The 13,971-nt window shown below is 48.6% G+C and overlaps 1 protein-coding gene across 3 annotated transcripts in view; it reads left to right on the top strand.

Annotated features, from left to right (window-relative positions):
• LOC115167002 (talin-2) overlaps positions 1 to 13,971 on the top strand; it is a 132,352-nt gene that overhangs the window by 93,406 nt on the left and 24,975 nt on the right. For all 3 annotated transcript variants that reach the window (XM_029721006.1, XM_029721005.1, XM_029721009.1), the window contains exons 31-45: positions 771 to 910; positions 1,566 to 1,659; positions 1,985 to 2,074; positions 2,264 to 2,386; positions 3,543 to 3,686; positions 3,987 to 4,148; positions 4,242 to 4,382; positions 4,562 to 4,743; positions 5,052 to 5,184; positions 5,475 to 5,576; positions 5,743 to 5,913; positions 8,174 to 8,320; positions 9,770 to 9,871; positions 10,191 to 10,310; positions 10,550 to 10,696. In XM_029721006.1, coding sequence (XP_029576866.1) covers positions 771 to 910; positions 1,566 to 1,659; positions 1,985 to 2,074; positions 2,264 to 2,386; positions 3,543 to 3,686; positions 3,987 to 4,148; positions 4,242 to 4,382; positions 4,562 to 4,743; positions 5,052 to 5,184; positions 5,475 to 5,576; positions 5,743 to 5,913; positions 8,174 to 8,320; positions 9,770 to 9,871; positions 10,191 to 10,310; positions 10,550 to 10,696 — 1,998 coding nt within the window. The remainder of the gene's footprint in view (positions 1 to 770; positions 911 to 1,565; positions 1,660 to 1,984; positions 2,075 to 2,263; positions 2,387 to 3,542; positions 3,687 to 3,986; positions 4,149 to 4,241; positions 4,383 to 4,561; positions 4,744 to 5,051; positions 5,185 to 5,474; positions 5,577 to 5,742; positions 5,914 to 8,173; positions 8,321 to 9,769; positions 9,872 to 10,190; positions 10,311 to 10,549; positions 10,697 to 13,971) is intronic.

The raw sequence follows: 13,971 nt of genomic DNA, 5'->3' as shown, positions 1-13,971 counted from the left end.
ACATAGCTTGGCCAACCATCAGTCAATCTATTTGTTGATTAACTTTCCTTATAGATACGGAATATTTAATTGAATTGCCTCAGAGCGGCGGTCTGTTAAATTTAGTCTAAATAAGATGACAGTCTTTTCCGTGCTGCCTTGCTGATAAAGGAAGGAGGAAATCTTAGTGGCATGACACTGATTACCAAATCAGACCCAGGTGACTGCAGAAACTGCCAGCAGCAGAGTTGGAACCATAGAGTCTGAGGGGAACAATAGACATGTTCAGCATGGTGCAGCTAGAAAACAGCCCAGGCACCATTCTCCTATTCATCTAACTGATGGATAGGAGGACCAGGGATAGTCAGTTGCACAGGGCTCCCGGCTGCTGTAGCGGTCAAAGGCACTGCATCTCAGTGCTAGAAGCGTCACTACAGACCCTGGTTCGATTCCAGGCTGTATCACAACCGACCGGGATTGGGAATCCCATAGGGCAACGCACAATTGGCCCAGCGTCGTCTGGGTTTGGCCATTGTAGGCCATCATTATAAATAAGAATTTGTTCTTAACTGGCTTACCTAGTTAAATAAAGGTTACGTTCAGCGTTGATTAGCACCATATAGCCGTGTCATCGCTCTGAGGGGATCAGTTACTAGGCAGATTTGGGTTAATTTAGACTCTAAATGACTAGCAACATTTCATGCCCTTTCTGTATGACTTTTGTATATGATTGATTTACAACTAGTGTTTATGACTTGTAATAACTGGTGATTCTGCTGTGGATGTTGTAGAGGAAAGATGAGCAGATCCAGGTGATAGGTAACCTGAAGAACATCTCCATGGCTTCCAGCAAGCTGCTCCTGGCAGCCAAGTCTCTGTCTGTAGACCCTGGGGCGGCTAACGCCAAGAACCTTCTGGCTGCTGCTGCAAGGTACCTACCATACACTACCCTCTATGTGGGCTCTCACAATACCACACCTGTTGATTGGTTATTTATCATGTCATGTTTGATTTAGAACAGGAGATTTTCCACCCACAGTTCATTCAACTTTTGCAATGTGTTACAATGTGCTTATGCCAGGGCCAAAGCAATGGGAGGTTTCACTGTGCCTTAGGAAGGGACAAGGCTTTTGATGTGACACACATGCACTTCTCAATCTCACACCTCCAGTGTAGCTCCACTTCACAGCAGAAATGTCCTCCTAGGTGGTAGATGACGTGCTGTCTCCCTTCAGGCTTGTGGAGGCTGTTAATTTCCTGTCTGGTAATTGGAAGGTTAAGAGGGAGGTGTGTGACTCAAATGTCTGACTGGCTCACTGAAGCCTGCTGGAATTCTGCTGAAAAAAGAGAGAGAGAGAGAGAGAGAGAGAGGGAGGGGAGAGAGAGACCAGAGGGACCCAGAACACAATATTAGATTTGGAACCAATGGAGCCTGGGACCTTGTGTTTGTGTAATGGAGCTGAACGCTGGTCTAAGTGCCTCTCATTTTGAACTTCTCTCGCACTCTCTCTCGGTTTCTCTCTCGGTCTCTCTCTCTCTCGGGCTCTCCCCCCTCTCACTCCTCTCCATCCCATCCTGTGTTTCAGAGCAGTGACAGAGAGCATTAACCAGCTAATCACACTGGCCACACAGCAGGCCCCGGGACAGAAGGAGTGTGACAATGCCCTACGAGAGCTGGAGGTACCATCAACATCAATAGCTTACATCAATAACATTAGCTTTACTGATAACAGCTGCAGTCATAGTGGTGGTAGCAGGAGTGTTAGTTGGAGCAGTAATGGTGTTAGTCAAAGCAGTGTCATCTGTAGCAGCCTTTGTTGTTATGAGAGATTGGATAGTAGCATCATTAAAGTGGTTTATGTTAAATGTATAGATTATGGGAGTGCTCTAGGAGAATGTTTTCATGTAGCTCATTTAAGTTGTATCTATAATGGGTTCCTTTGGTTTTAGTTAAATTAGCAAGTTCCCTTCTAGATGTTAAGAGAGGTTTTCCCTCTCCTCTCAGGCGGTGAAAGGAATGCTAGCCAACCCCAACGAGCCAGTCAGCAACCTCTCCTACTTCGACTGCATCGAGAGCGTCATGGAGAACTCCAAGGTAGGGAGGGCCACGACCCTGAGCGCTGCTGAAAGAGCAAGCATAACCACAACCTCCAGACAGATGGAAACGAGTAGAGATGGAGAGATGGGAGGGAGAGCAGAGAGAGCGGTGACCTGCCTGGCTGAGGAATGCTACAGCTTAATCCCTCCCTTCAGCTCTTTTCCTCTGTTCCCCCTGTTCTTTCAGGTCCTGGGAGAGTCCATGGCTGGCATTTCTCAGAACTGTAAAACCGGGGATGTGCCAGCGTTTGGGGGCTGTGTGGGACTGGCCTCCAAGGCCCTGTGTGGGCTCACTGAGGCTGCAGGACAGGTGAGGACATGCTACGGAGTACCTGCTCTGGACCTACCAGACATACTGTGTGAATATGTGAGCACCCTATGTGTGTTCTGCTTGAGCTAGGGAGTGTTGTGCTAGTGTAGAAAGAGAGTAGTGTGGACTTCTGTTTTTCCACTACTGTCCATTTCTGTGTTTTCCCTTACTACATCAATATACCACACATGAGTAGGCTCTGTCCATCTGTGTATAGACCAGATGCTGTGTTCAGTAAAAAGCTGCTATTTAAGCTGCTAACATTGTAGCCTAGCTGTTTTCTGCTACTATGAGACCCACGTCTGGTTCTACAGTATGCTGATGTCTCTCCTCCTGTCTCCTCTCCTCTACAGTATGCTGATGTCTCTCCTCCTGTCCCCTCTCCTCTACAGTATGCTGATGTCTCTCCTCCTGTCCCCTCTCCTCTACAGTATGCTGATGTCTCTCCTCCTGTCTTCTCTCCTCTACAGTATGCTGATGTCTCTCCTCCTGTCCCCTCTCCTCTACAGTATGCTGATGTCTCTCCTCTTTCCTCTACAGTATGCTGATGTCTCTCCTCCTGTCCCCTCTCCTCTACAGTATGCTGATGTCTCTCCTCCTGTCTCCTCTCCTCTACAGTATGCTGATGTCTCTCCTCCTGTCCCCTCTCCTCTACAGTATGCTGATGTCTCTCCTCCTGTCCCCTCTCCTCTACAGTATGCTGATGTCTCTCCTCCTGTCTCCTCTCCTCTACAGTATGCTGATGTCTCTCCTCCTGTCTCCTCTCCTCTACAGTATGCTGATGTCTCTCCTCCTGTCTCCTCTCCTCTACAGTATGCTGATGTCTCTCCTCCTGTCCCCTCTCCTCTACAGTATGCTGATGTCTCTCCTCCTGTCCCCTCTCCTCTACAGTATGCTGATGTCTCTCCTCCTGTCCCCTCTCCTCTACAGTATGCTGATGTCTCTCCTCCTGTCTCCTCTCCTCTACAGTATGCTGATGTCTCTCCTCCTGTCTCCTCTCCTCTACAGTATGCTGATGTCTCTCCTCCTGTCCCCTCTCCTCTACAGTATGCTGATGTCTGTCCTCCTGTCCCCTCTCCTCTACAGTATGCTGATGTCTCTCCTCCTGTCTCCTCTACAGTATGCTGATGTCTCTCCTCCTGTCCCCTCTCCTCAGGCCTCCTACCTGGTGGGCGTGTCTGACCCCAACAGTCAGGCAGGGCATCAGGGGTTGGTCGACGCCATCCAGTTTGCACGAGCCAATCAGGCGATCCAGATGGCCTGTCAGAACCTGGTGGATCCGGACAGCAGCCCCTCACAGGTCAGTTGGGACATAATAACACAGGTTTGTTTGGTTTTATTTGTTTACTAACTAGTCACCTTGGGTTTATTTAAAGAGTCTCTATTGAAATGAGATGTTTGAGCCATCAGCTGTTCCCTTTGTCATGTTTATCTCTTGTCACCTACTTTAAAAAAATCCCGAGCTGCTGATTTGTTTGTTGTTGTCCTTCATCTGATGTGTTATGGTTCATTGTCTAGACGTCCGGGTTGCCTCCCACCACGTACCAATGTTTCCATTTAGGGTATGGCTTTCTGAGACTGTTATGGTGGCTGTTTTCAGGTGCTGTCGTCTGCCACCATCGTAGCGAAGCACACGTCAGCTCTTTGCAATGCCTGTCGCCTGGCCTCCTCCAAGACAGCCAACCCCACAGCCAAGAGACACTTTGTCCAGTCTGCCAAGGAGGTGGCCAACAGCACAGCCAACCTGGTCAAAACTATAAAGGTAAGACTGCAGACTCCAATGAGGTTTTTTGAACTGATAGACTGGCCCATTATGTGTATATTGACCTGGGATTCTCCATTTCTTTCTCTCGAGGCTCTGGATGGTGATTTCTCTCAGGAGAATAGGAACACATGTCTGGTGGCCACAGCTCCACTCATAGAGGCTGTTGAGAACCTCACAGCGTTTGCGTCTAATCCAGAGTTCGCCAGCGTCCCTGCTCAGATCAGCAATGAGGTACGACTACACACTTCTGACCATTTCTAAACATGGTGCTCCGTTCAACTTGTGTGAAAGTTGAAACCTTATTTTGAACTCTGTGAGACAAACTGAAATTACATTGTGGGTGTAGAAAACGTTTATTTTTCATGGTTGTCATGGAGATGTTCATCTTTCTTTCATTTGTTTATGTGCAGGGCTCTGCCGCTCAGGAGCCCATCCTCCAATCAGCTCGCTCCATGCTGAACAGCTCCACCCACCTGCTGAAGACTGCACGTTCATTGGTTATTAACCCCAAAGACCCACCCACCTGGTCGGTCCTGGCTGGCCACTCTCGGACTGTGTCCGACTCCATCAAAGGTCTCATCACGGCCATCAGGTTGGCACAGTGACAGCACTGCACATCTTACTGGCCTGGACACGGACAGCTGTTATAACTCATTAAGTTATGATAAGCAGTTATAATAACCTTCAAAGTTTGGACAAGGCCATAATGTACATCCTTGATCTCTGATTGGCTGATTTGGCTCAAGGCTGTTGATCGGCTTACTGATGGTTTGTTAGAATTCAACATCTCTCCAGATCTCTCTGATCCTGTTGAATGCCTGCCAGCTGACATAGATAAACATGCTCTTTTTATTTATTTCATCCTCTTTCCCTCTCTCTTTCTCTCTCTCCGCCTCTCAGGGACAAGGCTCCAGGCCAGAGGGAGTGTGACTACTCCATAGATAACATCAACGGATGTATCCGGAACATTGAGCAGGCCTCGCTAGCTGCAGTCAGCCAGAACCTGGCCAGCAGGGATGACATCTCACTGGAGGTAATGATCGTTAATGAGATGCTACACGCTCTGCTGACCCACAGGCAACCCCCCCTCCCTCTCATTCTCTCTCTATCCATCCTTCTCTCCCTTTACCCATCTCTCTCAATCTCTCTGTCCGTTAGTGGGCTACAGATCTTTGATCAGGTCTACTGCTAGTTGAGAACAACTGCCATTTGAATGAAGTTAAAAGCAGTTTGGACAGGGAGCGTCAGAATTGCCACAGAACCACAACATGCCTTGCATAATGACCAATGTTGAAATTATTTTACTCTGGTCAATCCCATCAGGCCTTGCAAGAGCAGCTGACGTCCACAGTGCAAGAGATTGGATACCTGATCGACCCAATATCTACAGCCGCCAGAGGGGAAGCTGCCCAACTAGGACACAAGGTAACTAGTTGCAGCATCATCACTGTTACCAGTACTAGGTCTATATCACCTGTCAGGTGCAGTCAATAGCTGCGCTCCAGGTTTTTAACATTTTATGACGATCTGGAACGCAACAATAATCAGTCTGACACATTAACCTCTGACCCTTGACCCCTTTCCATCCCAGGTGACCCAGCTGGCGGGCTACTATGAGCCTCTGATCAGGGCGTCGGTGGGCGTGGCGTCCAAGCTGCAGGACCACCAGCAGCAGATGGCCTTCCTGGACCAGACTAAGACCCTGGCAGAGTCCGCCCTGCAGATGATCTACGCAGCCAAGGAGGGAGGAGGAAACCCCAAGGTATGGAAAAATATGGATGATAGGGCCAAAATATCATGTCACAATATTTTTCTAATTTATGACAGTATATGATGGTATTTTGAAGTATCTGAATAATACAAGTTCTAAACCTGTTTTATGAGTAGTGCATGCCCCTGGGATGGCAAAAATGAATTATGTGTTTTTAATGGGATTTTTACATTATATTTGTTTTATACTCAACTAGGACAAAACTGACAGTGAAGTAATCCAACTTTCCATGTATTTAGCACTGTATCAGCATATCGTCATAGACCGTATTGTAAAAATCCATACGGGTATGTGGATCCATACCTTAAATTAGGATATATGGCCCAACCCTACCCCAGGGTGAACCTTTACAGTTTAACATGACTTTGGTTCTTTGAAAAAATAAAGCCTACCATCATTGCACTTTACAGCAACTTTAATTGATTGGATTTATAAATCACTCAAAGTGCTTTATAACACAAGGGGGAAACTCCGCCTCATCTTTATGGATTATGCAATATAACCTATACAGTTGCTAATAACTAATATGTATGTTGTTTGAACAATAACTAATAGATGCACTTTTCTAAGTTTAACTTAGGAAGTGAAGAGACTAGTAGTCTAATATATACAGTTGAAGTTGGAAGTTTACATACACCTTGGCCAAATACATTTAAACTCAGTTTCACAATTCCTGACATTTAATCCTCATAAAACTTCCCTGTCTAAGGTCAGTTAGGATCACCACTTTATTTTAAGAATGTGAAATGTCAGAATAATAGTAGAGAATTTATTTCAGCTTTTATTTCTTTCATCACATTCCCAGTGGGTCAGAAGTTTACATACACTCAATTAGTATTTGGTAGCATTGCCTTTAAATTGTTTAACTTGGGACAAACATTTCGGGTAGCCTTCCACAAGCTTCCCACAATAAGTTGGGTGAATTTTGGCCCATTCCTCCTCACAGAGCTGGTGTAACTGAGTCAGGTTTGTAGGCCTCCTTGCTCGCACACGCTTATTCAGTTCTGTCCACAAATTTTCTATGTGATTGAGGTCAGGGCTTTGTGATGGCCACTCCAATACCTTGACTTTGTTGTCCTTAAGCCATTTTGCCACAACTTTGGAAGTATGCTTGGGGTCATGGTCCACTTGGAAGACCCATTTGTGACCAAGCTTTAACTTCCTGACTGATGTCTTGAGATGTTGCTTCAGTATATCCACCTAATTTTCCTCCCTCATGATGCCATCTATTTTGTGAAGTGCACCAGTCCCTCCTGCAGCAAGCACCCCCACAACATGATTCTGCCACCCCTGTGCCTCATGGTTGGGACGGTGTTCTTCAGCTTGCAAGCCTCCCCCTTTTCCTTCAAACATAACGATGGTCATTATGGCCAAACAGTTCTATTTTTGTTAAATCCGGACCAGAGGACATTTCTCCAAAAAGTACGATCTTTGTCCCCATGTGCAGTTGCAAACCGTAGTCTGGCTTTTTTATGGCGGTTTTGGAGCGGTGGCTCCTTCCTTGCTGAGCGGCCGTTCAGGTTATGTCGATATAGGACTCGTTTTACTGTGGATATAGATACTTTTGTACCTGTTTCCTCCAGCATCTTGACAAGGTCCTTTACTGTTGTTCTGGGATTGATTTGCACTTTTCGCACAAAAGTACGTTCATCTCTAGGAGACAGAATGCGTCTCCTTCCTGAGCGGTATGACGGCTGCATGGTCCCATGGTGTTTATCCTTGTGTACTATTGTTTGTACAGATGAACGTGGTACCTTCAGGCATTTGGAAATTGCTCCCAAGGATGAACCAGACTTGTGAAGGTCTAAAAAAATTTTTTAATCTTGTCTGATTTTCCCATGATGTCAAGCAAAGAGACACTGACTTTGAAGGTAGGCCTTGAAATACATCCACATGTACACCTCCAATTGACTCAAATTATGTCAATTAGCTTGTCAGAAGCTTCTAAAGCCATGACATCATCTTCTGGAATTTTCCATGCTGTTTAAAGGCACAGTCAACTTAGTGTATGTAAACTTCTGACCCACTGGAATTGTGATACAGTGAATAATGAGTGAAATAATCTGTCTGTAAACAATTGTTGGAAAAATTACTTGTGTCATGCACAAGGTAAATGTCCTAACCGTCTTGCCAAACCTATAGTTTGTTAACAAGAAATTTGTGGAGTGGTTGAAAAACGAGTTTTAATGACTCCAACATAAGTGTATGTAAACTTCAGACTTTAACTGTATGTATCTCTGTCTGTATGAAGGCGTCCCATACCCATGATGCCATAGCGGAGGCTGCTCAGCTGATGAGGGAGGCGGTGGATGACATCATGGTGACCCTGAACGAGGCCGCCAGCGAAGGGGGTATGGTGGGCGCCATGGTGGACTCCATCGCTGAGGCCATGGGCAGGGTGAGTGGGGTGACGGGGGGGCAGGGTGAGTGGGGGTGACGGGGGGCAGGATGAGTGGGGTGTGGGGGACATGGTGGATTCCATCGCTGAGGCCATGGGCAGGGTGAGTGGGGGTGATGGGGGGCAGGGTGAGTGGGGTGTTTGGGACATGGTGGATTCCATCGCTGAGGCCATGGGCAGGGTGAGTGGGGGTGACGGGGGGAAGGATTAGGGGGGTGTGGGGGGCAGGGTGAGTGGGGTGTAGGGGACATGGTGGATTCCATCAATGAGGCCATGGGCAGGGTGAGTGGGGGTGACGGGGGGCAGGATGAGTGGGGTGTGGGGGGCAGGGTGAGTGGGGTGTGGGGGACATGGTGGACCCCATTGCTGAGGCCATGGGCAGGGTGAGTGGGGGTGACGGGGGGCAGGATGAGTGGGGTGTGGGGGGCAGGATGAGTGGGGTGTGGGGGGCATGGTGGATTCCATTGAGGCCATGGGCAGGCTGAGTGGGGGTGACGGGGGGCAGGGTGGATTCCATTGAGGCCATGGGCAGGCTGAGTGGAAGATGCAGCAACACCGCTCCATGTCAACATACTGTCGTAAGACTGGCAATGAGAGGGATAGAGAGCGCTTTTGTCATTATGGTTATCAGTTGCATTGTAAAGAATCAATATCTTTGGCTGTGTAGGAAGAAGAAGCCTCGAGTGTTGAAACAGCTTGTTGCATCTCTCTCTCTCAACAAGTGGTCTGGGCAAGCTGTAGAATCTGACGTGCTGTGTTTTGTCTCCAATTTGATCTGCATCTATGCTGCGGTTTATGTCATAAATCATTAATGTACATTCCTATGAACTCTGTATGAATGTGTCTGACTTGAATAAATGTGGATAATCTGTTGAGATAATTTGCTGAGTTAACAGCGTTCTTTAATCTGCATTTGTAGTGGAGGTGAATTACAGGATTTAACATAGTGGATACCAGTCTATCACTATTATCGTCAGTACACATTCCAGCCAGCGTGCCAGAAGCATCCATTTGGGAACCATTTGTGTCTTACTCTGAGTTGTGGTAAAGTGGCTGACATCGTAATGACGGGTGTCTAATAAGTGACAGTATATTTACAGACTGATAGGCTAATGATGGATTGGAATGAGCTAATGTGCATATTCATTATCATATTATGAAGGTGGATACTTTGTCAGGAAGTCGTTAGTAAGGAAGTATGTTAAAACGGATCAGTATGCCAAGGGAGTTGATAATGCAAGTTGAATAAGGGTTGTATTTTTGCCTTAAGGGATTTATGTTTGGTTGAATAAGGTCTGGTTTTTAGTTAGAATAAGGTTTTGTATGTTTGGTTGAAAAAGGGTTGATTTTTGATTTTTTTGTGGGGGGTTAGAATATTATTATTTTTTGTTTGAAGAGGATTTATTTTTGGTTGAGTAAGGGTTTTCTATGTTTGTTTCCTCTCCTCAGCTGGACGAGGGGACTTCTCCTGAACCAGAAGGATCGTTTGTAGACTACCAGACTACCATGGTGAAATACTCCAAGGCCATTGCGGTCACCGCCCAGGAAATGGTAAATTAGATGCAGATGAAAATACCTTTTTATTTTTGTTTAACAATTTATCTCTAGAGCGATCAATCAATATAATTGTATTTATGAAGCCCTTTTTACGACAACATTTGTCACAAAGTGCTTTGCGGTAACATAGCCAACATTCTTTGAAAGAATTATCCAAACGTCTTGTTTCAGGACTTAACCCCTTTGTCTTCCTGTGGACCACAAGTCATCCACAAACTTCCTCCAGCAGGCTCTGTGTTGAATAGTTTTCTCTATTCCTTTCAAGGATTCAGGAAGTCTTGTGTTAATGTTGACTGGTTTCCCTGTCCTCTAGATGACCAAGTCTGTGACGTGTCCAGAGGAGCTGGGGGGTCTGGCCTCTCGGGTGACCACAGACTACAGCCAGCTGGCCCTGCAGGGACGTCTGGCCGCGCACACTGCAGAACCCCAGGAGGTATCCAACCACTACAGTCAATCCCATCCATCTATCCACCCATCTCTATTGTCCCAATTTGACTACTACATCACTCTAATCTGCTTTCTACTCAACAAACCTGGTACCAGATAACCTGGATTCAAATGTACAACCAGAGAGTATTCAGTTAAATCTTTATTTTGTCACCTTATCAGGTTAGCATTAAGTTATGTCTTGGGTTGAGTGGTGTCTTCTATGCTGGTTCTGTCTCCCTCCAGATTGGTTTCCAGATCAAGGCTGGTGTCCAGGAGCTGGGTCACGGCTGTATCTTCCTGGTGCAGAAGGCTGGAGCGCTGCAGATCACCCCCTCAGACAGTTACACCAAGAGAGAGCTCATAGAGTGTGCCCGCACCGTCACAGAGAAGGTACTGTACTGTAGGAGAGGTGTCACATTTTACCATACACCTGATGTGGGGTCAATTCCTTTTCAACTCCCATCAATTCAATAAGTCACTTGGAGTTTGAGTAATGAAAAGAAAAATCATCTTTGAAAAGAAAAAAAATGTCTTGTTGAATTGAATGTTGATTCATCTTTTGAATTGAAATAGAAATGTAACCTGAAAACTACTACATAATATCTTGGACTGCCTACAGGTTCCCCACCCGTCTAGTAGTACTTTAGGAACTTGTGTAACACCATTACAGTTGACTTTAAGGCCTCCTGTAGAGCCAGGGTCTCCAGTCAATCCTGTTTAATAATACATGATAAGTATTCCACTGGCACTAAATCAATGCAGTGAAACATGTAAAACAAAGAGCAGTTAAAGGCTTTTATGTATTCTGCTTTTATGCTGTTATCACAGATCATCCTTCTAGGAAGGAATGCTTTTCCAAGGACATTGCTAAAGTCTTTGTGTGAATGTTGTAGAATTTTATTGGCTCTGCTTTAAATTTCCATGTAGGGAAATGGACAGATGTTCTCTGTCGCTCTGTCTGTCGCTCTGTCTGTCGCTCTGTCTGTCGCTCTGTCGCTCTGTCTGTCGCTCTGTCTGTCGCTCTGTCTGTCGCTCTGTCTGTCTCGCTGTTGCTCGGTCGCTGTCGCTTGCTCTCTCTCTGTCTCGCTGTCTGTCGCTCGCTCTCTCTCTCTCTCGCTGTGTCTGTCGCTCGCTCTCTCTCTCTCTCTCTCTCGCTGTCTCTGTCGCTCACTCTCTCTCTTGCTGTGTCTGTCGCTCGCTCTCTCTCTCTCTCTCTCACTGTCTCTGTCGCTCACTCTCTCTCTCGCTGTCTCTGTCGCTCACTCTCTCTCGCTGTCTCTGTCGCTCACTCTCTCTCGCTGTCTCTGTCGCTCACTCTCTCTCGCTGTCTCTGTCGCTCACTCTCTCTCGCTGTCTCTGTCGCTCACTCTCTCTCGCTGTCTCTGTCGCTCACTCTCTCTCGCTGTCTCTGTCGCTCACTCTCTCTCTCTCTCGCTGTCTGTCTGTCGCTCACTCTCTCTCTCTCTCTCTCTCGCTGTCTGTCGCTCGCTCGCTCGCTCTCTGTCTGTCGCTCGCTCTCTCTCTCTGTCTGTCGCTCGCTCTCTCTCTGTCTGTCGCACGGTCTCTCTCTCTGTCGCTCTCTCTCTCTGTCGCTCTCTCTCTCTGTCGCTCTCTCTCTCTGTCGCTCTCTCTCTCTGTCGCTCTCTCTCTCTGTCGCTCTCTCTCTCGCTCGCTCTCTCTCTCTCTCGCTCGCTCTCTGTCGCTCGCTCGCTCTGTCTGTCTGTCGCTCGCTCGCTCTCTCTCTCTCTGTCTGTCGCTCGCTCTCTCTCTCTCTCTCTCTGTCTGTCGCTCGCTCGCTCTCTCTCTCTCTCTCTCTCTCTGTCTGTCGCTCGCTCTCTCTCTCTCTCTCTCTCTCTCTCTGTCTGTCGCTCGCTCGCTCTGTCGCTCGCTCGCTCTCTGTCTGTCGCTCGCTCTCTGTCTGTCGCTCGCTCTTTGTCTGTCTGTCGCTCACTCTCTGTCTGTCTGTCTCTCTGTCGCTCTCTCTCTGTCTGTCGCTCGCTCTCTCTGTCTCTCTGTCGCTCTCTCTCTGTCTGTCGCTCGCTCTCTCTGTCGCTCGCTCTCTCTGTCGCTCGCTCTCTCTCTGTCTGTCGCTCGCTCGCTCTCTCTGTCTGTCGCTCGCTCTCTCTCTCTGTCGCTCTCTCTCTCTCTCTCTGTCGCTCTCTCTCTCTCTGTCGCTCTCTCTCTCTCTGTCGCTCTCTCTCTCTCTCTCTCTGTCGCTCTCTCTCTCTGTCTGTCTGTCGCTCTCTCTCTGTCTGTCGCTCTCTCTCTCTCTGTCTGTCGCTCTCTCTCTGTCTGTCGCTCGCTCTCTCTCTGTCTGTCGCTCGCTCTCTCTCTGTCTGTCGCTCGCTCTCTCTCTCTGTCGCTCGCTCTCTCTCTCTCTCTGTCGCTCGCTCTCTCTCTCTCTCTGTCGCTCGCTCTCTCTCTCTCTCTGTCGCTCGCTCTCTCTCTCTCTCTGTCGCTCGCTCTCTCTCTCTCTGTCGCTCGCTCTCTCTCTCTCTGTCGCTCGCTCTTTCTCTCGTCGCTCGCTCTTTCTCTCGTCGCTCGCTCTTTCTCTCGTCGCTCGCTCTCTCTCTCTCTGTCGCTCGCTCTCTCTGTCTGTCGCTCGCTCTCTCTGTCTGTCGCTCGGTCTCTCTCTCTCGCTCGGTCGGTCTCTCTCTCTCTCGCTCGGTCGGTCTCTCTCTCTCTCGCTCGGTCGGTCTCTCTCTCTCTCGCTCAGTCGGTCGGTCTCTCTCTCTCTCGCTCTGTCGGTCGGTCTCTCTCTCTCTCGCTCTGTCGGTCGGTCTCTCTCTCTCTCGCTCTGTCGGTCGGTCTCTCTCTCTCGCTCTGTCGGTCGGTCTCTCTCTCTCGCTCTGTCGGTCGGTCTCTCTCTCTCGCTCTGTCGGTCGGTCTCTCTCTCTCTCTCTCGCTCTGTCGGTCGGTCTCTCTCTCTCTCTCGCTCTGTCGGTCGGTCGGTCTCTCTCTCTCTCTCGCTCTCGGTCGGTCGGTCTCTCTCTCTCTCTCTCGCTCTGTCGGTCGGTCGGTCTCTCTCTCTCTCTCGGTCGGTCGGTCGGTCTCTCTCTCTCTCTCGCTCTGTCGGTCGGTCGGTCTCTCTCTCTCGCTCTGTCGGTCGGTCTCTCTCTCTCTCTCGCTCTGTCGGTCGGTCTCTCTCTCTCTCTCGCTCTGTCGGTCGGTCTCTCTCTCTCTCTCGCTCTGTCGGTCGGTCTCTCTCTCTCTCTCGCTCTGTCGGTCGGTCTCTCTCTCTCTCGCTCTGTCGGTCGGTCTCTCTCTCTCTCTCTCTCGCTCTGTCGGTCGGTCTCTCTCTCTCTCTCTCTCGCTCTGTCGGTCGGTCTCTCTCTCTCTCTCTCTCGCTCTGTCGGTCGGTCTCTCTCTCTCTCTCTCGCTCTGTCGGTCGGTCTCTCTCTCTCTCTCGCTCTGTCGGTCGGTCTCTCTCTCTCTCTCGCTCTGTCGGTCGGTCTCTCTCTCTCTCGCTCTGTCGGTCGGTCTCTCTCTCTCTCGCTCTGTCGGTCGGTCTCTCTCTCTCGTCTGTCGGCGGTCTCTCTCTCTCGCTCTGTCGGTCGGTCTCTCTCTCTCTCGCTCTGTCGGTCGGTCTCTCTCTCTCTCTCGCTCTGTCGGTCGGTCTCTCTCTCTCTCGCTCTGTCGGTCGGTCTCTCTCTCTCTCGCTCTGT

Source organism: Salmo trutta, chromosome 29, assembly GCF_901001165.1.
Source record: "Salmo trutta chromosome 29, fSalTru1.1, whole genome shotgun sequence".
Lineage (NCBI taxonomy): Eukaryota > Metazoa > Chordata > Actinopteri > Salmoniformes > Salmonidae > Salmo > Salmo trutta.
This window is presented reverse-complemented; position numbering and strand designations above follow the sequence as displayed.